Genomic DNA, 17458 nt, shown 5'->3' with positions numbered 1-17458 from the left:
CAAATTAAAAATTGAAATTTGTTTTACTTAATCTTGGTGCCATCATATAACAGTGGCATATGAATTGAATTATGCGCAGGTGTCACTGACCTTTGCCCTTGACCTAGAAGTGATCATTTTTTGAGATGATAATCCTCCCCAAGGGTACATCTTATTTCCATTTCAATAAATTAAAATTATCAGTGAGTTGGCTAACAAGCCAATTCATATATACCTCCAGTGTGTTACACATCAATCTGGAGACACAGATGGACAGCACGTAATATATTGTTACCTGGGGAACGGATTAAGCTACGTTTGCACAGCACAAGGGTCTTTAGGCATACAATTGTACCAAAAACTGTAGCAAAATACTGAATGGTTTACTGAACCATGATCTATGAAAGCGTATATTGTTTTGAAAGACTAAGCACAATGAATTAACAAATTAACGATAAACTGATTTTTTTAATATTTCATACAAAAATTAAAAAAATTGCCATAAAGGGTATAGTTACCTACTTTGCTGTTTATTTACTCCTTTAATATCCCATTTCCTTGAAAGTTGAAACATTCAACATATTTGCCAAAAATTCTCATTTTTTTGAAACCGTCCATCGCAAAGATCATGTACTTTAGCATCAACAGCCATAAGCAGTAGTCCATATCGGGTGAAATGCCGCATATAAAATTAAAAACCTGACATGAATTTGTAAACATGGCAGGACTGTGTAGTCAACTTTTACATTTTTACCATTTGGACGTTTACACTGATGACAGTGTAGACCTAATCAATGAACTGAAAGTATAGACGCCAATATTTTACATTTACTGTCTGTATACATTGTACATATTATCATCAAGTACTGCATCATGTTTACACATTATACCTTCTCTCTCTTGGGAACTGGTAATTTAGTCTCAAATTCAAAGAATCTATATGGTTCTGTAACAAGGTCAGAAGGAAGGATACACCTTTGAAAAATAAGGTCCAGGTTTATTTCCAAACTGAAAAATATCATGAAATTTCAAATGTCTCTTTTTATATATATCATTGGGAAAACACATATTTAATTTTTTTGCATCAAATGCGGCAAAGTAGGGTGGGATTATCCTGTGTTGGGCCACCTATATGCATTGACATCACAGTGGAGTCATATTGCACATTTATTACAAATCTATTTATAGATGTATGAATGTACGGATAAAATGTCAGGCTACTGAAATAAATATTCACATCGTAAAATATGAATATGCATGAGGAGATCATCCAGTTCTGTTGTCTACATTCAAGTACATTTGAATATATCCAACTACATGTACGCATCACAGTGGACCTGCCTGTATGTAAAGTCGGAAAATTCACTTGACAGGTATGAGACGTAAAAGGAGTTTCTTCACTTGTGACCTGGGATTGTGCGTGATACACTGTACCATATCACACTATTCGCCAATTTATTGATATACTCCAACTGTATATGATTGATGAAGCTGATATTGGATGTTATGCACATGTGTATGTAATAATAATAATAATAATATTTATTTCTTATAGAGCGCATTACATTTTAAAAATCTCAATGCGCTTTACACAACACTAAAAACAAGGTAAATTATAAAAAAAAATTGCGAGAAAACACCAATAAAATGCGAAGAGATAAAATTTAAAAAATGTCTAGGAATAAAATGATCTAAAAAGATAAGTTTTTAACTGACTTCTAAAATTGTTATAAGAATTAGCAAGCCTTATCTCAAATGGTAAAGCATTCCACAAATGGGGAGCACATACAGAAAAGGCTCTATTGCCATAAAAAGCCGTGTTGCAAACAGGCTGATGCAAAATGATCTCACCACTAAGTGTACGACCAGTATGACGTACTGTAAGCATTTCTGCTAGATAGTCGGGGGCTTGGCCTGTAATAATTTTATAAGTGAAACAAAGAATTTTAAAATCAATTCGTTTCTGGACTGGAAGCCAATGTAAATTTTGTAGTACTGGTGTTATGTGGTCCCTTTCTTCTTTCTGCTAACAAGCGGAGCGGCTGAATTTTGAATAGCCTGGAGTTTACGTATTTCAAAGTTCAGAAGACCAAAAAGAATTAGACTGTTGCAATAATCTAAACGTGATGTAATGAAGGCATGAACAAGTTTCTCTGTGGTACGTTGGTCAAGAAGATCACGAATCTTTCCTAACCTCCAAATCGCATGTGATGCTGATCTACAAACATTTGTAACATGGTCTGACACGGTGCAGGCAGAGTCCATGTAACACCTAGATAGCGAACTGATTCAGATGGTTATACACTGACATCACCAATTCGAAAATTTCAACGAGGGACAATTCCCTCAATCCCAAATTTCGAGGAAAAATGTACCACCTCTGTCTTACCGTCATTAAGTGCAAGCATATTGACCCTCATCCATCCCGAATCTCGTCTAAACACGACTCCATCGTGGCAATGGGAACCTGGTAACCATCGCATGTAATATATATATTGGGTGTCGTCAGCATACATCATGTAATCTAAACCATGTTTGTTAATAATGTCCTGCAGACACTGTTTTGAACAGTACAGAATTTTCAATACACCTAAATGATAACTTGCAGATTAAAATAATCCTGGATTCTGTTCCGAATTAAAGAAGATAAAAAAAGAACGAAAAATAATATTGTCCAAAAATGCACAATATACTTCATTTTGTCATGGTTCATTTATCAATCATGGTAAGATATTTCCTACACAGATAAATCAAATACAAATCAGTGTTTGTGATAAATAATAATTAAGGCCAAATCAAGCATGTTGATGTTGTTTTGTTTGACGGTCGGAGCACAGCTGTGTTGAATATTATTATCCGTGTAAAAACTGATATATCAGTATAGATTATGTATGCAAACAAAATGACTATAATCACTGTATGATGAATTGACTTATCTGTCTCTGGGTTTCATCGCTGACTGACAAATCTTCTGGAACATTTTGACTGTCGTCAGTCTGGTGATATTTAGTACATTACGTGCAGGTACCGGTATAGTCCCGGGGAATTATGAGTTGTGTTCTTTGCAAAATGGTGCTATTGAAGAGTTAGCTGTCTGTGTTAGCGTTATTGTCATATATATAACAGCCATTCATGTATTATCCGTTTTCAATTCAATAGTGCAGGCTATATGGCATGTAAAGGACACAAAAATGACAAAGTGGCATTTTTCCCTTTCATAATCTTCCTTGTTCCCAACAAAATACACGTTATGCTTCCACAATTGCCAATGGAATGAACTAGCTGGGATAATATGAGAGAATAATCTTTGCCCTCAACTCTAACTTTTCAATAACGCAGTCTGTTTATCGGCTCAGAGTACATCTTTTCATGTACTGAGCTGTAATGATTTTGCAAGCTGCTGAATTTTTTTGTTAAAGATTCATATCAATCAGAACTAAAAGTGTTGGTTTCAATTTAAAGAATTTTCATGTTTGACTAAATGTTCTATCTCATTCCATGATACACTGACGTATAATATACATCAGTGTACATGTACATGTACCATAGAAAGAGATAGAACACATAATGTATAATACTGGTAATATACAGGTGTAAATATAATATGTATACGCATTAACTTCTACATAGCGTTCATTTCTATAAATTCTGAATCTGGGCAGGTAGTCACACATATATTCCAAGGTCAAATTTGAATAATGGTGATCAAAATGTTCAAAATTACATTACTTCACAGGCACACATGACATGATACACATTTGAAGAAAAATACATTTCAACAGAGTTGGAAAGAAATTATTGGAAAGTATACAAATTGATAATTAATGTCTATAAATTGTATTAATTTCTTGTATGAGTTATTGTGTATTGTATTTTCTAGTTCATATGTTGCAGCAATGTGCTGAAATCTGATTAAAATCATTAAATGAACAGCTTCACCATTTTTTATCATGGCAAACAGATAAATAAATAAATAAACAAACAAACAAATAAAAGTACGTCCATACTGAGACAAGAATCTTTGTCCATGGTTTATAAAATCCCTATCATCAAACTTATAGCACTGAAATTTGGAGGTACTATTTTTGTAGAAAACACAAATATATTATGAAAAAAAATGAACTATTTTCTGAATATCGCATCGAAGATGGATCATTTGCAGATAAAAATGAAACATCTGTTATAAGTATAGCATGTGATGAAATATTTCAGTAGAACAATATTATTTTACACATTCAGAGATGATTTAATATTATATATGATGAAGGTGTATCATAGGTATATGATAAGCCATCACTATCGTACATTTTATACAACGCAAATTGGCAAACACATTTGTTATTTTTTCATTTAGATAACGTCATTTCTGAAATTACATGAAACTTTAAATGTAAAGTTAAAACTGCATATGATACGGGAAGATAATCACTTAGGCAGAAGCTAGTACCTTTGACAGACTAAATTTCCACAAATGCAAATATGCACCATATAATACAGTCTGAACACACACATTCTATGGGCATGCTGTACTTCTGTTTTGTAATAGTCGCGCCAGCGGCTTACTGACTACGCATGCGCTTATTCATGATATACTATGCGAGTAACCGGAAGTGTACCCTTCTTTCATGGGCGCCGCCATGTTTTTTTTTGAGTACTCGTAAATAAACAAATACGAAACAAATTAATATGATATAACATGCCTTTTATAAAATATACCTCTTTTATTAGCCAGTAAATGTTATTATACACCTTGTCGCTGATACAAAGTATCGTTGATATAGATAAACGGAGAAAACTGTCGTGCATATGAACGGGGGGGGGGGGGGGGGGGGCATACGCAAAGAATGCTGGGATTGAATTATAGAAGAGCACCCCTGTGTCAATAATTAGATTCAAAAATTGCAAGTTTTTAGACGGAACGCTATAGTTTTCAGCTTGCAAGTGGAAGGTGGGCAGTGCGGTTACCATTGCAATGATAATTATTGCATAATACGTCCCTTGTTTAACGCCATAGGCTGTTATCATTGTAAAAATTGCCAATTTTTGTCCAAATTTTTTACACGCTACAGAAAATCTATACCTGCCCTGCTGCAGGGTTTGACGTCGTGTAAGTACGTGAACTGCTTTCATCAGAGGGAAACTGGGCATAGTAAACGTTTATGAAGTAACAATTACAGTTTATCATGAATCAATACAAATACATTGCCAATCTTAACCCCTGGCGCGACACCAAGGGCTGAGCCCTATATAATATTAATATTTAAAACTCAATTATCCAATACTACTTTAATCACCAGATATTTGGAAAAAATATGAAAACTAAACTGCTCATCATGTTGAAAACAAGAATTTCCTATTACTGAACATTGTTTTAATATACTATATATTGTGGAATTTTGGGTATTGTATTGATGTTTATCCACAGATTCAAACTGCATAATTTGAGATATCGATTAGGCTTTGCTGCCATACATAGACGTTCTAAAATGCTGGCCACTTGCTGTCAGATTCCAAAGTCAAATTGCTGTGGCATTTTGTGTAGTTGACAGTACTGAATGGTGAGATTCATGATCTACTTTAAATGTACTGTACTTTGCCTTATGGCTGAATTTTAATGTTTAAATCTCAAATCTCAGAAAAACTTGAGAACAAACATGTTGTAATGTTGAAGCAACCTAAATCTAATGACTATAAAATTTGAGAACTCATCCAGTCAGGGAATGCAGGCACTGCAATGGGATACCATAATAATTATGACACGTCATAAAACCCAAAGCAGAATTGGATAGTGAGCCAAAAAGCCATGCAAAACAACCTTTCTGTGACTGATATCACTATTTTACACAAAATTCCATGTAAAATTCAACTGAAAATGGGTGAATGTTGTGTTTAACAATCCTGAAACAACACTTAATGTCCTTCAATTATTACTTAAAAATAATATTCTACTTTATGCAGGTCTATAACGCTATATCAATCATGATGTAAATGCTTACAACATGAATATGTATGAGCAATGACATAAAAACAGTGTACTGTATTTTATACCGTTTGTACGTACATGTACTGTTTCAACACATCCTGGTTATTGACATGGCAAAAATAAATTCCAGTTGTACATTTCCAATGGACTGTGCAAAGTGCAACAGGCCAGATGGTTATGAGAAAAAAAGAATATGAGGGTGTATTACATGCATGCTGGGTATATAGTTCATTTCAATGCATTGAAGAGAGACGCACACGTAATAACTGTTAAAAATTCTGCTTGTCTGCGATGTGTTACAAATTCAGTTATTATGAAATTACTGATCAAATCCCAATGCCATATGTGAATGTTTCCAGAATGCTAGTTGCCTTGCAACCTGTCAATGACCATTCAATGTGTCATTATCAGGTTGTCTCAGGGACCATCTCAGATTGTCGCATAAGTTCAAAAAGTGAACTTTTATTCATTTACGGGAGAGGGGGTTTGACCTCAATTCAATTAGTGAACTTCACTTTCGCAGTTTTATTTTTTGATTACAAGTTCTCTTTACATTGTGAGTGAAAAATTTACAAAACCTGCACACTCGTATGGACAAATTTTGCTGTGACTAGTTCCAACTCGTTCCAGTCATACTGACGGCGGTTAGTACTCAAATTTGATTGATTATTTGATGATGTAACGTGGTCTGGGAAACATATTCTTCAGTCGCCGTACTCTCAGGCAGACATCAACATTTCCCACTTTTAAACTTTCGTTTAGGGGAGAGGAGGGGGTTTTGTGTATCAAAACGAAGGAATTTCGTTTCATGATATGAAACAATCTGCGACGGTCCCTTATGGTTTGTCTTGGATAAGATGAAAAAAGGCACACTTCATGAAAGTTCTGCTGCGGTGTTTTAAAACATCTTGCAGATGTAACGGTAAGGTGTCGTAAATTCTTAACCACAAGTAGTAGCTTCTCTCTAACAGCTGAATAAATCAATTCAAACGACGTGACTGAAATTGCCAACCGGGTTTTGGAAAGATCTTTGTGAAAACAGCATATGCAAATTGCAACATCAATCAGACTCCTTGACAACGAAGTCTGCTGAGAAAGGTAAAACTGCAATCTGTGTAGAATTCAAAATTTGATTACACTGAAAATAACAATGTGAATTAAAACGTGAAAAACCAACAACAACTTGAATGGATGCGTTTTCAATTCTGCCATTCTAATGACATAATTGCTTTAATTTGCATTTCTATCCAAATGTTTCCCAGTTTGTAGGTCAATCAAGACCTTCTAATCATATTGAAGGATGTCAGTTATTAAATTATAGATAACATTACAAACATATGTAACAATAAAGTCTGAGGATGGAATGAAAGGCGAAATTTCCTTCATCCATTCAATCTATTCCGTTCAAAATTACTAAATATTATTACAGGTACACTCGTAAAATATTGTGACGTAATTTATAAAAGGACATGCTCTCTGACTTGTGCCTATTAACACAGCATGGCTTGCCAATATCATTTTTATGAGAATTCTAAAGGGTATAGTGGTACGTATGCACAATAACATGGAATACATTATTACGCGTCAATGCATCACCACAACTTGTCAATTTACGTATTTATTGCAATGAGCTCAATGAGTAAACTTTAAAATGTGGCTGAGTCACACCTGTGTTAAAAGCATTGCTACCGGTATACAATTTAAGATACATATTCTGATGAAAAGGCCTATCAGGAAATAATAATTATGCTCCTTATGTATTATTATGTAAATGAAGTATATCTCTATTGTATTCACGTCATAACATTCACTGTTTGCATATTTGTATTAACAAAAATATAACATTTAATATTAACTTTATTGATACTATAATGGTGCATTTTTTTCGATGGGGTATCATACGGTATAACAACACCTGTAGGACATGCACTGATGGTACAGTTTTTCTAGCAAAATGGTAATTATGCCATATTGATTTTTTACTTCTCACTAAAACTATAGTGTATAGTGAATCTACAACATTTGTCACGAGCTTAATTGGTATTTTTAAGTCCTCAGTTGATACATAGTTTAGTATTACCCCCTGGAACTTTGTTTTCACTGAGCTACATGTAAATAACATGTGTAAGAGATCTTAATTTCTAACAGGGAGAACGATGAGCTACATGTAGCATATGGCACTTTGTGTGGTTTTCAATCTAATAAACATTTGAATGGACTTAAATCTTACTGAACATTATATAAATTCTAACTTCTTTTGAAAGTAACAGAGATTATAGTGCTCTGAATTTGATTATTTTGTAAAAAGCTAAATTGAATGAGCATTCTTTAAAGTCAGAATAAATATGTTTGATGGTCGGCAGAACTGAATGTGACTTCAGTACCAGTAAGCCATAGTAGTACATGTAGCTGTGTGCCAAAGTTCTAACTGTCACTATATGGCTTTTGAAATTACTATACAAATCTATTGAATGTCCAAGTGATTGTCAAATCAATGGATGGTCATACCAGTGTGGCTCTCACATCATTAGATGGCTATGTGACGGGCATACATGTACATGTATCTCTGAATGGTCATGTGACTTTCACATTGGTTGGCCATATGACTGTCACATCATTGGCTGGCCATATGACTGTCACATCATTGGATGGTCGCGTGACTGTCACATTGGCTGGCCATATGACTGTCACATCATTGGCTAGCCATATGACTGTCACATCATTGGATGGCCATATGACAGTCACATTATTGGATGGCCATATGACTGTCACATCATTGGATGGTCATGTGACTGTAACATCATTGGATGACATTATGACTGTCACATCATTGGATGGTCGCTTGACTGTAACATTGGATGGCCATATGACTGTCACATCATTGGATGGCCATATGACTGTCACATCATTGGATGGTCATGTGACTGTAACATCATTGGATGACATTATGACTGTCACATCATTGGATGGTCATATGACAGTCACATTATTGGATGGCCATATGACTGTCACATCATTGGATGGTCATGTGACTGTAACATCATTGGATGACATTATGACTGTCACATCATTGGATGGTCATGTGACTAATATCATTGGATGGCGTTATGACTGTCACATCATTGGATGGCCATACGTGACTATCATATCATTGCATGGCCATATGACTGTTACATGTGAATCTGTTAGAATATTACCCATGTTACTTACTAGATGGCGCATCACTTCAATAGAAAATGCTCACTACATGTCACATGACTTCCATTTTTAATTAAAACTTCTGGTAAATATTGTGACAGTAACTTTCCACAGTAGACATGTTTGCAACTGTCATTTCTGAAAGTTCAACAGAGTATGCCCATCAAGTTCAAGTTCATTACACAACTGTCAATATTGAAATTCAACGGGCTAAATATGGTTTTGTTTGTACAATTTTTGAAAATTCAAGTGGACATCAAGTTGAAATTTAAGTTGTGACAAAACTATCAAGATTTAAATTCAATACTAGACTTGATATATACATGTACCTCCACTCACAACTGGAATATTTTTTATGGTCTAAGTATGATTTTGTTTGTACAATATAACAGGGGTATACATATCAACATTGTACATGTACATTAAGACGAAATTAACACCAGTGGTTTTGTTAAGAGCACCAGGTACCTTGGTAAATTTCCCCTGTCATGGTATATGGGTTCCCTCAGAATATCAATGCAATGAGATTATGGACTGCAGAAATGGTACCGGGCTTCCTAAACCATTTACCTATAAACCCAACCTTAGCAAAAACGATGAACATGTGCATGTAGTATTCAATGCCAACACCAGATAGTTGGCATTTGAACTCTCATTGACATTGACAAAAATTGTATACAAAATGGGAAATATACAAATGTATTTACAATTTACCCTATGGAAAATTCTGGCCGTGAGCTGAGAAAACAAAGCAGTAGAGGCTTTTATTGAATGGTGATGCAAATCAATGACTCATCTGTGTAGCAGTAAATATGCATACACTGACTTTCCATGATAAATGTCTAGGCAACCAATGCACCTGCCACAACGCTGCTGGAATACTAAGGTCAACAGATGCCATAAGCATTCTAAGGTCATCACAAAGGTCATCACAGAAATAGGGAATGTGATCAGGTCAAGGATTGCTCTCCAGAAATTGATACTCTTGTAAGAAAAGGACAAAACTATATCATCATTTGAATGCATTTTGCTTTCCATATACCGGTATGTTGTGTGTGTACATGTGTGTGAGTGTGTGTGTGTGTGTGTGGATACATACATGTACTGTATGTATGTATAGGTTTATTTGTGTATACATGAATGTCTATATGTATGTATGTCTGTCTGTCTGTATGTATGTATGTATGGATATGATTCTATGTGACAACATACATGTATGTATGTAATAATGTTTATCTTTTTTCCTTATTTACAGATGAATTCCTAGAACATTAAAGAAACGGAGTATAAATGAAGTCTTTATCACTTTAGAAATAGTTTTTAAATGTGAAAACATTTCTTCAGTCCTTTCAGTGATCACTGAAATTATCACTTTTGACAATGAGAGCTAACACAAATTCAAACAGGTCTGGCGATGAAAATTGAAACATTTTCCAGAACTTGATTCTATAATTTAACAGGATAGTACAGCACCTTCAGATTATATCACATAGGAACCATTGACATGATGCACTAAGATATCTACTCCTACATAGACATGTCTATATAGCTACACATTGTGCATGTACATGAACATGTGTTGGATCACCAATATCAACACTGGAGAGAAGACTTCAAGCAGACAGGATGTCAACACAGGCAGTTCAGAACATGACGCATGACTTAATCTTCCACGGAAACAGATGCACAAGCTTTGCAGACCTGCTGGTTTTATTTAAAAACCACTAAAAATACTATAAGCTCTGGCGACCAGCCCCCATCTGACAATTGACTATACGCTCAATTTATTTGCAATGTACACATACACTAGCCAGCTTGTGCTTGCACTCTGCCTGACAACCTGCATACAGTGACGTCCACGATATCAAACATCCAGGTACTGTACTTCCATTCACGGTGACATCAACCTCACTAGTTTAAATTCAAGGCTTTTATTAAATTTGACATCCAACACTCTCTCTGTCAAACGGAATGCTACTCATCAAGTAATGTCAGCACCTGATGTCAGCGTTAAACAGCATGATTGCAGACTGCATGTAGAATATACATAAAATGTACTCATAGCAATAAAATAACACTAGCAATGATAAAAATCTCAGAAATTTCATTGACATTCTCAATCATACTATCAATCATACATCATAATTAATTATTCCTGTAACTGGGACGCAATGTCTTTTCATTATACATAATTTATGATAAAATGACTAATTCTATGTTGAAACATGAACCTTATGTTTTTCAAACTGTAAATTCACTGTGCTGATTTTAAACCTGTAGTATTAAACTGTGTCTTCAAGAAATTAACTTTAAAGTACACTGCCATCTTGCTCACCGGTGCTAAGACAGTTACTGAATGTATGTATGTACATCAATGGAATAGTCAAGCATGATTATTATGTTTGGCTGATGAAAATGGAAATTTTACAATCTTAATGCACGACAAAACTACATCTTGGGAGATTAAATGAGATTTATACAATCTAATTAGACTGAGGTACAATTACACGTAACTGATGCAATTGACTGAAAAACTGGAGATGCCAACCCACTTTCAACTAGATTGAGATACATTTTACATATGTTATGAATCTGTAAAAAGTCAATTTTGCACATGTATGGACAGAAAAATATCAACAGACTAGATAATACCGGTATGCCAACAGAGCATTAGATATTCTGTTCAAGGATTGATATATGCAAATTCGTTGCCACTCCTTCAAAATATCTACTTGATCATAGCAAGAGACATGGTCAAATAACACTCTAAAATTTTGTCATTTTTTATTTTAAAATCATGAAAACCACTTTACAAAATACAGATTGGCAAGAAAGCAGACATTCCAATGAAGGCAGCTACTAAAGCTAGGATGACCTGGATACAGATGCGGAAGAGTAGACACAACAAATGAAACAGCAACAATTCTCTTAGGCATCAGTTGCTGTATCACAATTAAAACCAAGATGACTGTGAGATGAGTTAATAAGTTGACTGACTGATTATGATGTTACAACTTGAGGCCACGGAAAGGTAGAATACACGATGCACATCAAAATGAGGAAACTGCGCTCACGGGAAGTAGTAAAACACAGTTCATGGAATGCACAGAAATATGGTTCATTTCTCTAAACTGTCATTGGAGACTTCTTTGGCATGGACGAGATATTTTGGATAAACCTGAAACCTGAACATGATGGTCAACTTCTGGTCAATATGTCAGGTTGAATATTTCCCTTCAAGATTTACGAGGCAACAATTCACTTAATCTTCATTCCACGAACATTTCTAATGAAGCATGTCCAACCACATCAGGGCAGCCATTACTCCATAATCAAGCTGACGAAGAAAACCGTTTTCACATTTGAGGAAAATAACCAGACATAATAGCAATGTTTAATCTAACCCAACACATCAAATAATTTTATATCATTTCCTGTTGTCAGTTGTTTTTGGTTGGGAAGGAATCATCTCTGCGAAAGTCGATTTCTCTGCTCTTTTTCTTTCCCCACTCTAATGAGAATGAATCATGATCACCTGACCTGTAACTGACAACGGCAACTTGCGCAATGGGAGGCGCCAACCTCTACATGGTAATATAGAGTATCCATTCCACTAGGAAATGAAATATACACTGCTCTATGTGAGAGGAATACCTGGCAGGTTTGCCATAGAATGCCGTCATCCTGGTATGCTTCAGTTATAGTCTCTATAAATTATTCATTTCTGTATCTTTTGAAATGTACTGCAGTTTTACAATATGGATGAAAATATATATTCCACATATTTTGATGGAAGAGTTATATGCAATTTATAAGAACAGTTTTTGATTAATTTTTTTTTATTAATTGTATCGTTTTCTGTTTTTTCTTCTTTTTATCATTTCAGGAATTCGCATTAGAGTCATCCATTTTACTGTCATACAGTCACAGTAATATCCTTGAAGGTAAACAAGATACAATGGTGAATGAGAGTACGGAGTTACGGATCTGTTGTATAATGACACCTGTTTTTTTTCTCCATGACCTGTTGACTGTGAACTCCATTGGAGTCAGAAAGAGTGATATTTGACAAAGTCATGAACTGCTAATTCTAGTTACTTGTATGTAAAATATAACAATTGACTTTACATGTACATGCTACTGCACTGACGATGGTCCTGTGTAAGTTATAATGCAGAAAGTATTGTAAGGAGTCTAGTACAACGACCGAATCACACACAATGGACAAGAAAAAACAACATTCAGACAAAATCAAATAAAAAAATTAAAATTTTTCAAGTCATTTAATTTTGCTCAAGTGATTATCTACTAGGTAATTTTTCCAGAGGTATATTGTCAGTATCTTTAAAATAATAAATGTTAACATGAAACAAGAGTTTTTATAAAGCTACCTAAATGTAAAATGGATATTTGATACACTAGCAGCTTAATAGCTTTTATGATTAATCTAAAATTAGCGATAAATTTACATATTTGTATGTACAAGCAGAATGTTCATACTGTATTTTTATTTTTGTGATATGCTATATACTTCTATTATATTTGTATTCAGTTAGTTCAAACCAGGAATATCTTTCCCTTCTGTCACAACACATTGCTTTCATGTTTCTATTTCATGTACACGTACTGTGATAATTCTAAATATCACTTTGAAGAATGAAATCGTGTTTGTAGCTTTCTCATGTACAAGTAATTCAAGTTGGCCGACTGTTGCTTTAACATTAATTACATTATATGACTGGCAGAAGACTGGAAAAAAATACTCGGGCCACGTTACGTGAACATATATTTCGACATGCGATCCATTTCAAATTTACATGAAATAAATGCAACAGCACGGCAAAGGTAAACAGTATAACGTTGATATCCAGCGAGTATAATCGATAATTTATTGTGGTGAGTCACTCCCTACTTCAATATCGATTTTTTTTTTCAGATCAAAAAATGTAATTGATTGACAAAAGGGTTTGCGTTATGAATTATTAATAAAATGACCAGGCAGTCTCTATCAACACAAACGCATAAAGACAGGACTTCAAATCAATATCAAGTTTTCCGATGACGAGTTGAAAGTTGACACGACGCAAGAGGACGGGGAATGTCTCCGGTGCTAGCCAGTACCCTCGATATGACGGACAGGTAAATAAAGCTAAAATAATAAAGCACAACGCAACTCGCCAGTCGCAGACACTATCTCAACGAGAACGAAATATACAGAGTAAGAAATCAGCAAATTAACGTGAGCTTCTCTCCAGAGATTATAACAAACTAAAGTCATTGTGAACTAGAAAAACGCTCTGATACCGAGAGGTAACTGAAAAGTGTTGCTCCGAAAATTCTTAAACTTTTTGCGACTATCGGATCGTCTGTTCAAACTTACCTTCAGAATCGTAAAGGGTTATGTTAACGTTGTGATAGCACAGTCTCCATAGTCCCGCATGTTGGACGATCCGCGGCAAATCGCTCACGTCAGAGACGTTGAAATCTGATAGATGTTCCCCGACAGCATAATCTGAAGATATCCAGTAATCGGTTCCTATGGACGCACTCTGTAAAATCAGTGATAAAATGCCAGCGCAGAACGCCGAGTACATGGGCCAGCCCTTTCCGAGCGTCCCCGCCATCTTGCCAATTTCACTCTCTATTTAAGACTCCCTAACTTCTCCAATTTTCACACACTGTTGAATATTGCGAAGTGAGCAAAGACTGCAGGATACATCATTACATGTACCCTGTGTTTACTTCCTAATTGCCAATCGGTGATATTTCCCGCCGAAAGTATTGCTATTTAGGGCCATAGTCTTTCTATATGACGGAGGAGCCGTGGTAGGGACACCAGTAGTATGTATGTATGTATGTATGTATGTATGTATGTATGTATGTATGTATGTATGTATGTATGTATGTATGTATGTATGTATGTATGTATGTATGTATGTATGTATGTATGTATGTATGTATGTATGTACGTACGTATGCACGCAGGCCAGAGTGTCTATAGTATATACCTGCGCATCTTTCCAGGTCAGAACTTTGTGGCTTTGAACTGATCATGGATATTAACCTTACAACTGCAATAGCTTACCAAACACTACGACTAATTTGTATCAAAGCTTAGATCTTTATTATCGAAAAAAAGGCAGAAACTTAACGTTTTATCTCTTTTTAAAAAACTGTATAATAACTAACGTACACAGTAAAATATAATACATGACATTTCAGTAGGTATTCGCCCTATGTCTTGACTTGGTCTCGTTGAAGTTCGTATTTGTGTGCAAATTCCAATATTGTATTTCTTGAAATTTGATTTCCACTGCTCTTGCAAATCTGAGCAAAATACAGAGAGCATTACAGAGTATTTCACGTCACATGGTGACGCCAGGCATGTTGCTATGATATTTTCTTTCAATAACTTGCACTTCGTAAGGTGGACACCTGTTGCATGCGCATAGCCCGTGACTGTCTCCTGTTGCACAGCGCCCCCTACAGTTGGTTTTCAAACTATATGCACGAAGGCAACACTGCATTCATTATCTGTTCTGTTGGTTTCCTATGTAATTAACCTGGTCTTAGACAGTAGAAAAAGTGCGAATAGTCGAGAATGAAGGGCTTCGTGTATTTTCAAATTCAAACTGTTTTGTTTTGACCATTATTTTAGTTAAACAACATACATCCTTCTTTAGTAACCACAGTCTCTGCAAGGCTTCGCATCACACAAGGTGGTAGTGAACTAGACTACAACCAACAAATCACGTTTTACGACAATTTTAGTCAAAACATTATTTACTTCGCTGCTATTTATGTCTAATTACAAAAAAGTAAATTTTGACTCTTCTGAAAATTATGCAGACATACATGATTACCCTCCACCGTCAGGTTAATTTATCTGCAATATAGTCGTGTAAAGTCAGACGACTTACTTTTTTTGCTTTCTTATGATATAAATACAAAGACCACGAATAGTCAAGGTCTCTCATTTTTCAATTGATGTTTTGTCCGCAGTCTAAAAGCCAATAATATTCAAGCAGGAAATAATAAGTTGCAAATGTACTTTCCACAAGGGTTAGTGCGATTGAGTAGGTGAGAAATTGTCGAGACATAGGCCCTATTTCTTGCAGAAAGTCGAAAAAAGTCACCGTTTTCTTAATCTATCCTGTCTGAAAGCAGAGTTAAGTTGATACCTGGAGACGCCAACAAGTTTTCCAATATGTTTCAAGATGAAGATCATCTCTCACGAAATACGAACTGAAAACAGGGTGTCGAAACGCAACGACTTTGTCGTCCCTCAGATGTTAAGATGGTTATGCAATTTAGCTAGTACAATCACAAAAGAATTCTATGATAATACATTTTATAGAATGCTAAATACTTATCCAATAATATATGATAAATGGAATAACACAATCGCATTTCACGTTCTTGTCATCGGTGTTCAAAGACGGTTTGCATGGGCTTTCAGGTGTGTTTTGTTTTTGTTTTTTTGTTTTTTAAGATAAATGTATTTCCACATAGTCACAAATAAAACAAATCTACATAACTGTGAATGCATTAAAATTACAATGCGTCTTGTCTGAAAACCCCCCAGATAATTAGCTGTTTAATTACAAAGATCATCATATGAATGCATTGAGGATGCATTCTTCTCCTGAAAGTCTTACAAGGCTTGAACACTTTGCGATAAAATCCTCAATTTTGTTCATCATCTTATAAGTGAAATACAATGTATTCATCCATGAGGAGAGATAACATTTCAATTGCATGACATAGGATTGAAGGGAAAAAAGGGAAAAAGGGGAAACAGGTGTGTGTTTTTGGTGGTCGTACAAGTGTTGCAGCGCCCTCTATAGTTCGCTTTTTAATACTAGAACTAGTACACGGGTAAAACTCATCGACTATAAAAGCTCTTCATTCTGCTTCCAGGCGTTTCACATTGCTTCGTGTGATTAATTTGACAAAAGAGTTGTCGCTAATCCTTTGATACAACGGACCAAGTAGGATTACCAAAGCTTCTATGTCTCTAGAATGAAGTCGTAAAATTGGATTTCTCTCGCACCAAATGGAAACAACTTTCGCATAGCAATAGGTGCACGTACACCAACCATCGCAATGATGCCGATAACTGTGTCAAGTTGTCAATCAATTCAAGAAAAAGGAGAGAAGCAAACAAACAAAACAGCAAAAAAAACAAACAAAATAGCAGACCAGTAACCACACAAGCGAACAAACACTCTTGCCTTCTCGGAGAGAAGAAAAAAATGCATAAAAATTTTAAAAATCTTCGACACGGTTAAAAGGCAG

The 17458-nt window shown here is 35.2% G+C and overlaps 2 protein-coding genes across 4 annotated transcripts in view; one reads left to right on the top strand and one right to left on the bottom strand.

Annotated features, from left to right (window-relative positions):
• LOC139150904 (transmembrane protein 114-like) overlaps nt 1-14813 on the bottom strand; it is a 36402-nt gene extending 21589 nt beyond the window's left edge. The window contains exon 1 of the mRNA XM_070723363.1: nt 14541-14813. Within this exon, the coding sequence (XP_070579464.1) occupies nt 14541-14784 (244 nt within the window). The 5' untranslated portion in view covers nt 14785-14813. The remainder of the gene's footprint in view (nt 1-14540) is intronic.
• LOC139150901 (alpha-N-acetylgalactosaminide alpha-2,6-sialyltransferase 5-like) overlaps nt 1-17458 on the top strand; it is a 417953-nt gene that overhangs the window by 334362 nt on the left and 66133 nt on the right. The gene's annotated exons all lie outside the window — the stretch shown is intronic.

This window comes from Ptychodera flava, chromosome 15 (genome assembly GCF_041260155.1).
Source record: "Ptychodera flava strain L36383 chromosome 15, AS_Pfla_20210202, whole genome shotgun sequence".
Classification (NCBI taxonomy): domain Eukaryota; kingdom Metazoa; phylum Hemichordata; class Enteropneusta; family Ptychoderidae; genus Ptychodera; species Ptychodera flava.
The sequence above is the reverse complement of the archived record's forward strand: the minus strand, read 5'-3'. Positions and strand labels throughout refer to the sequence as shown.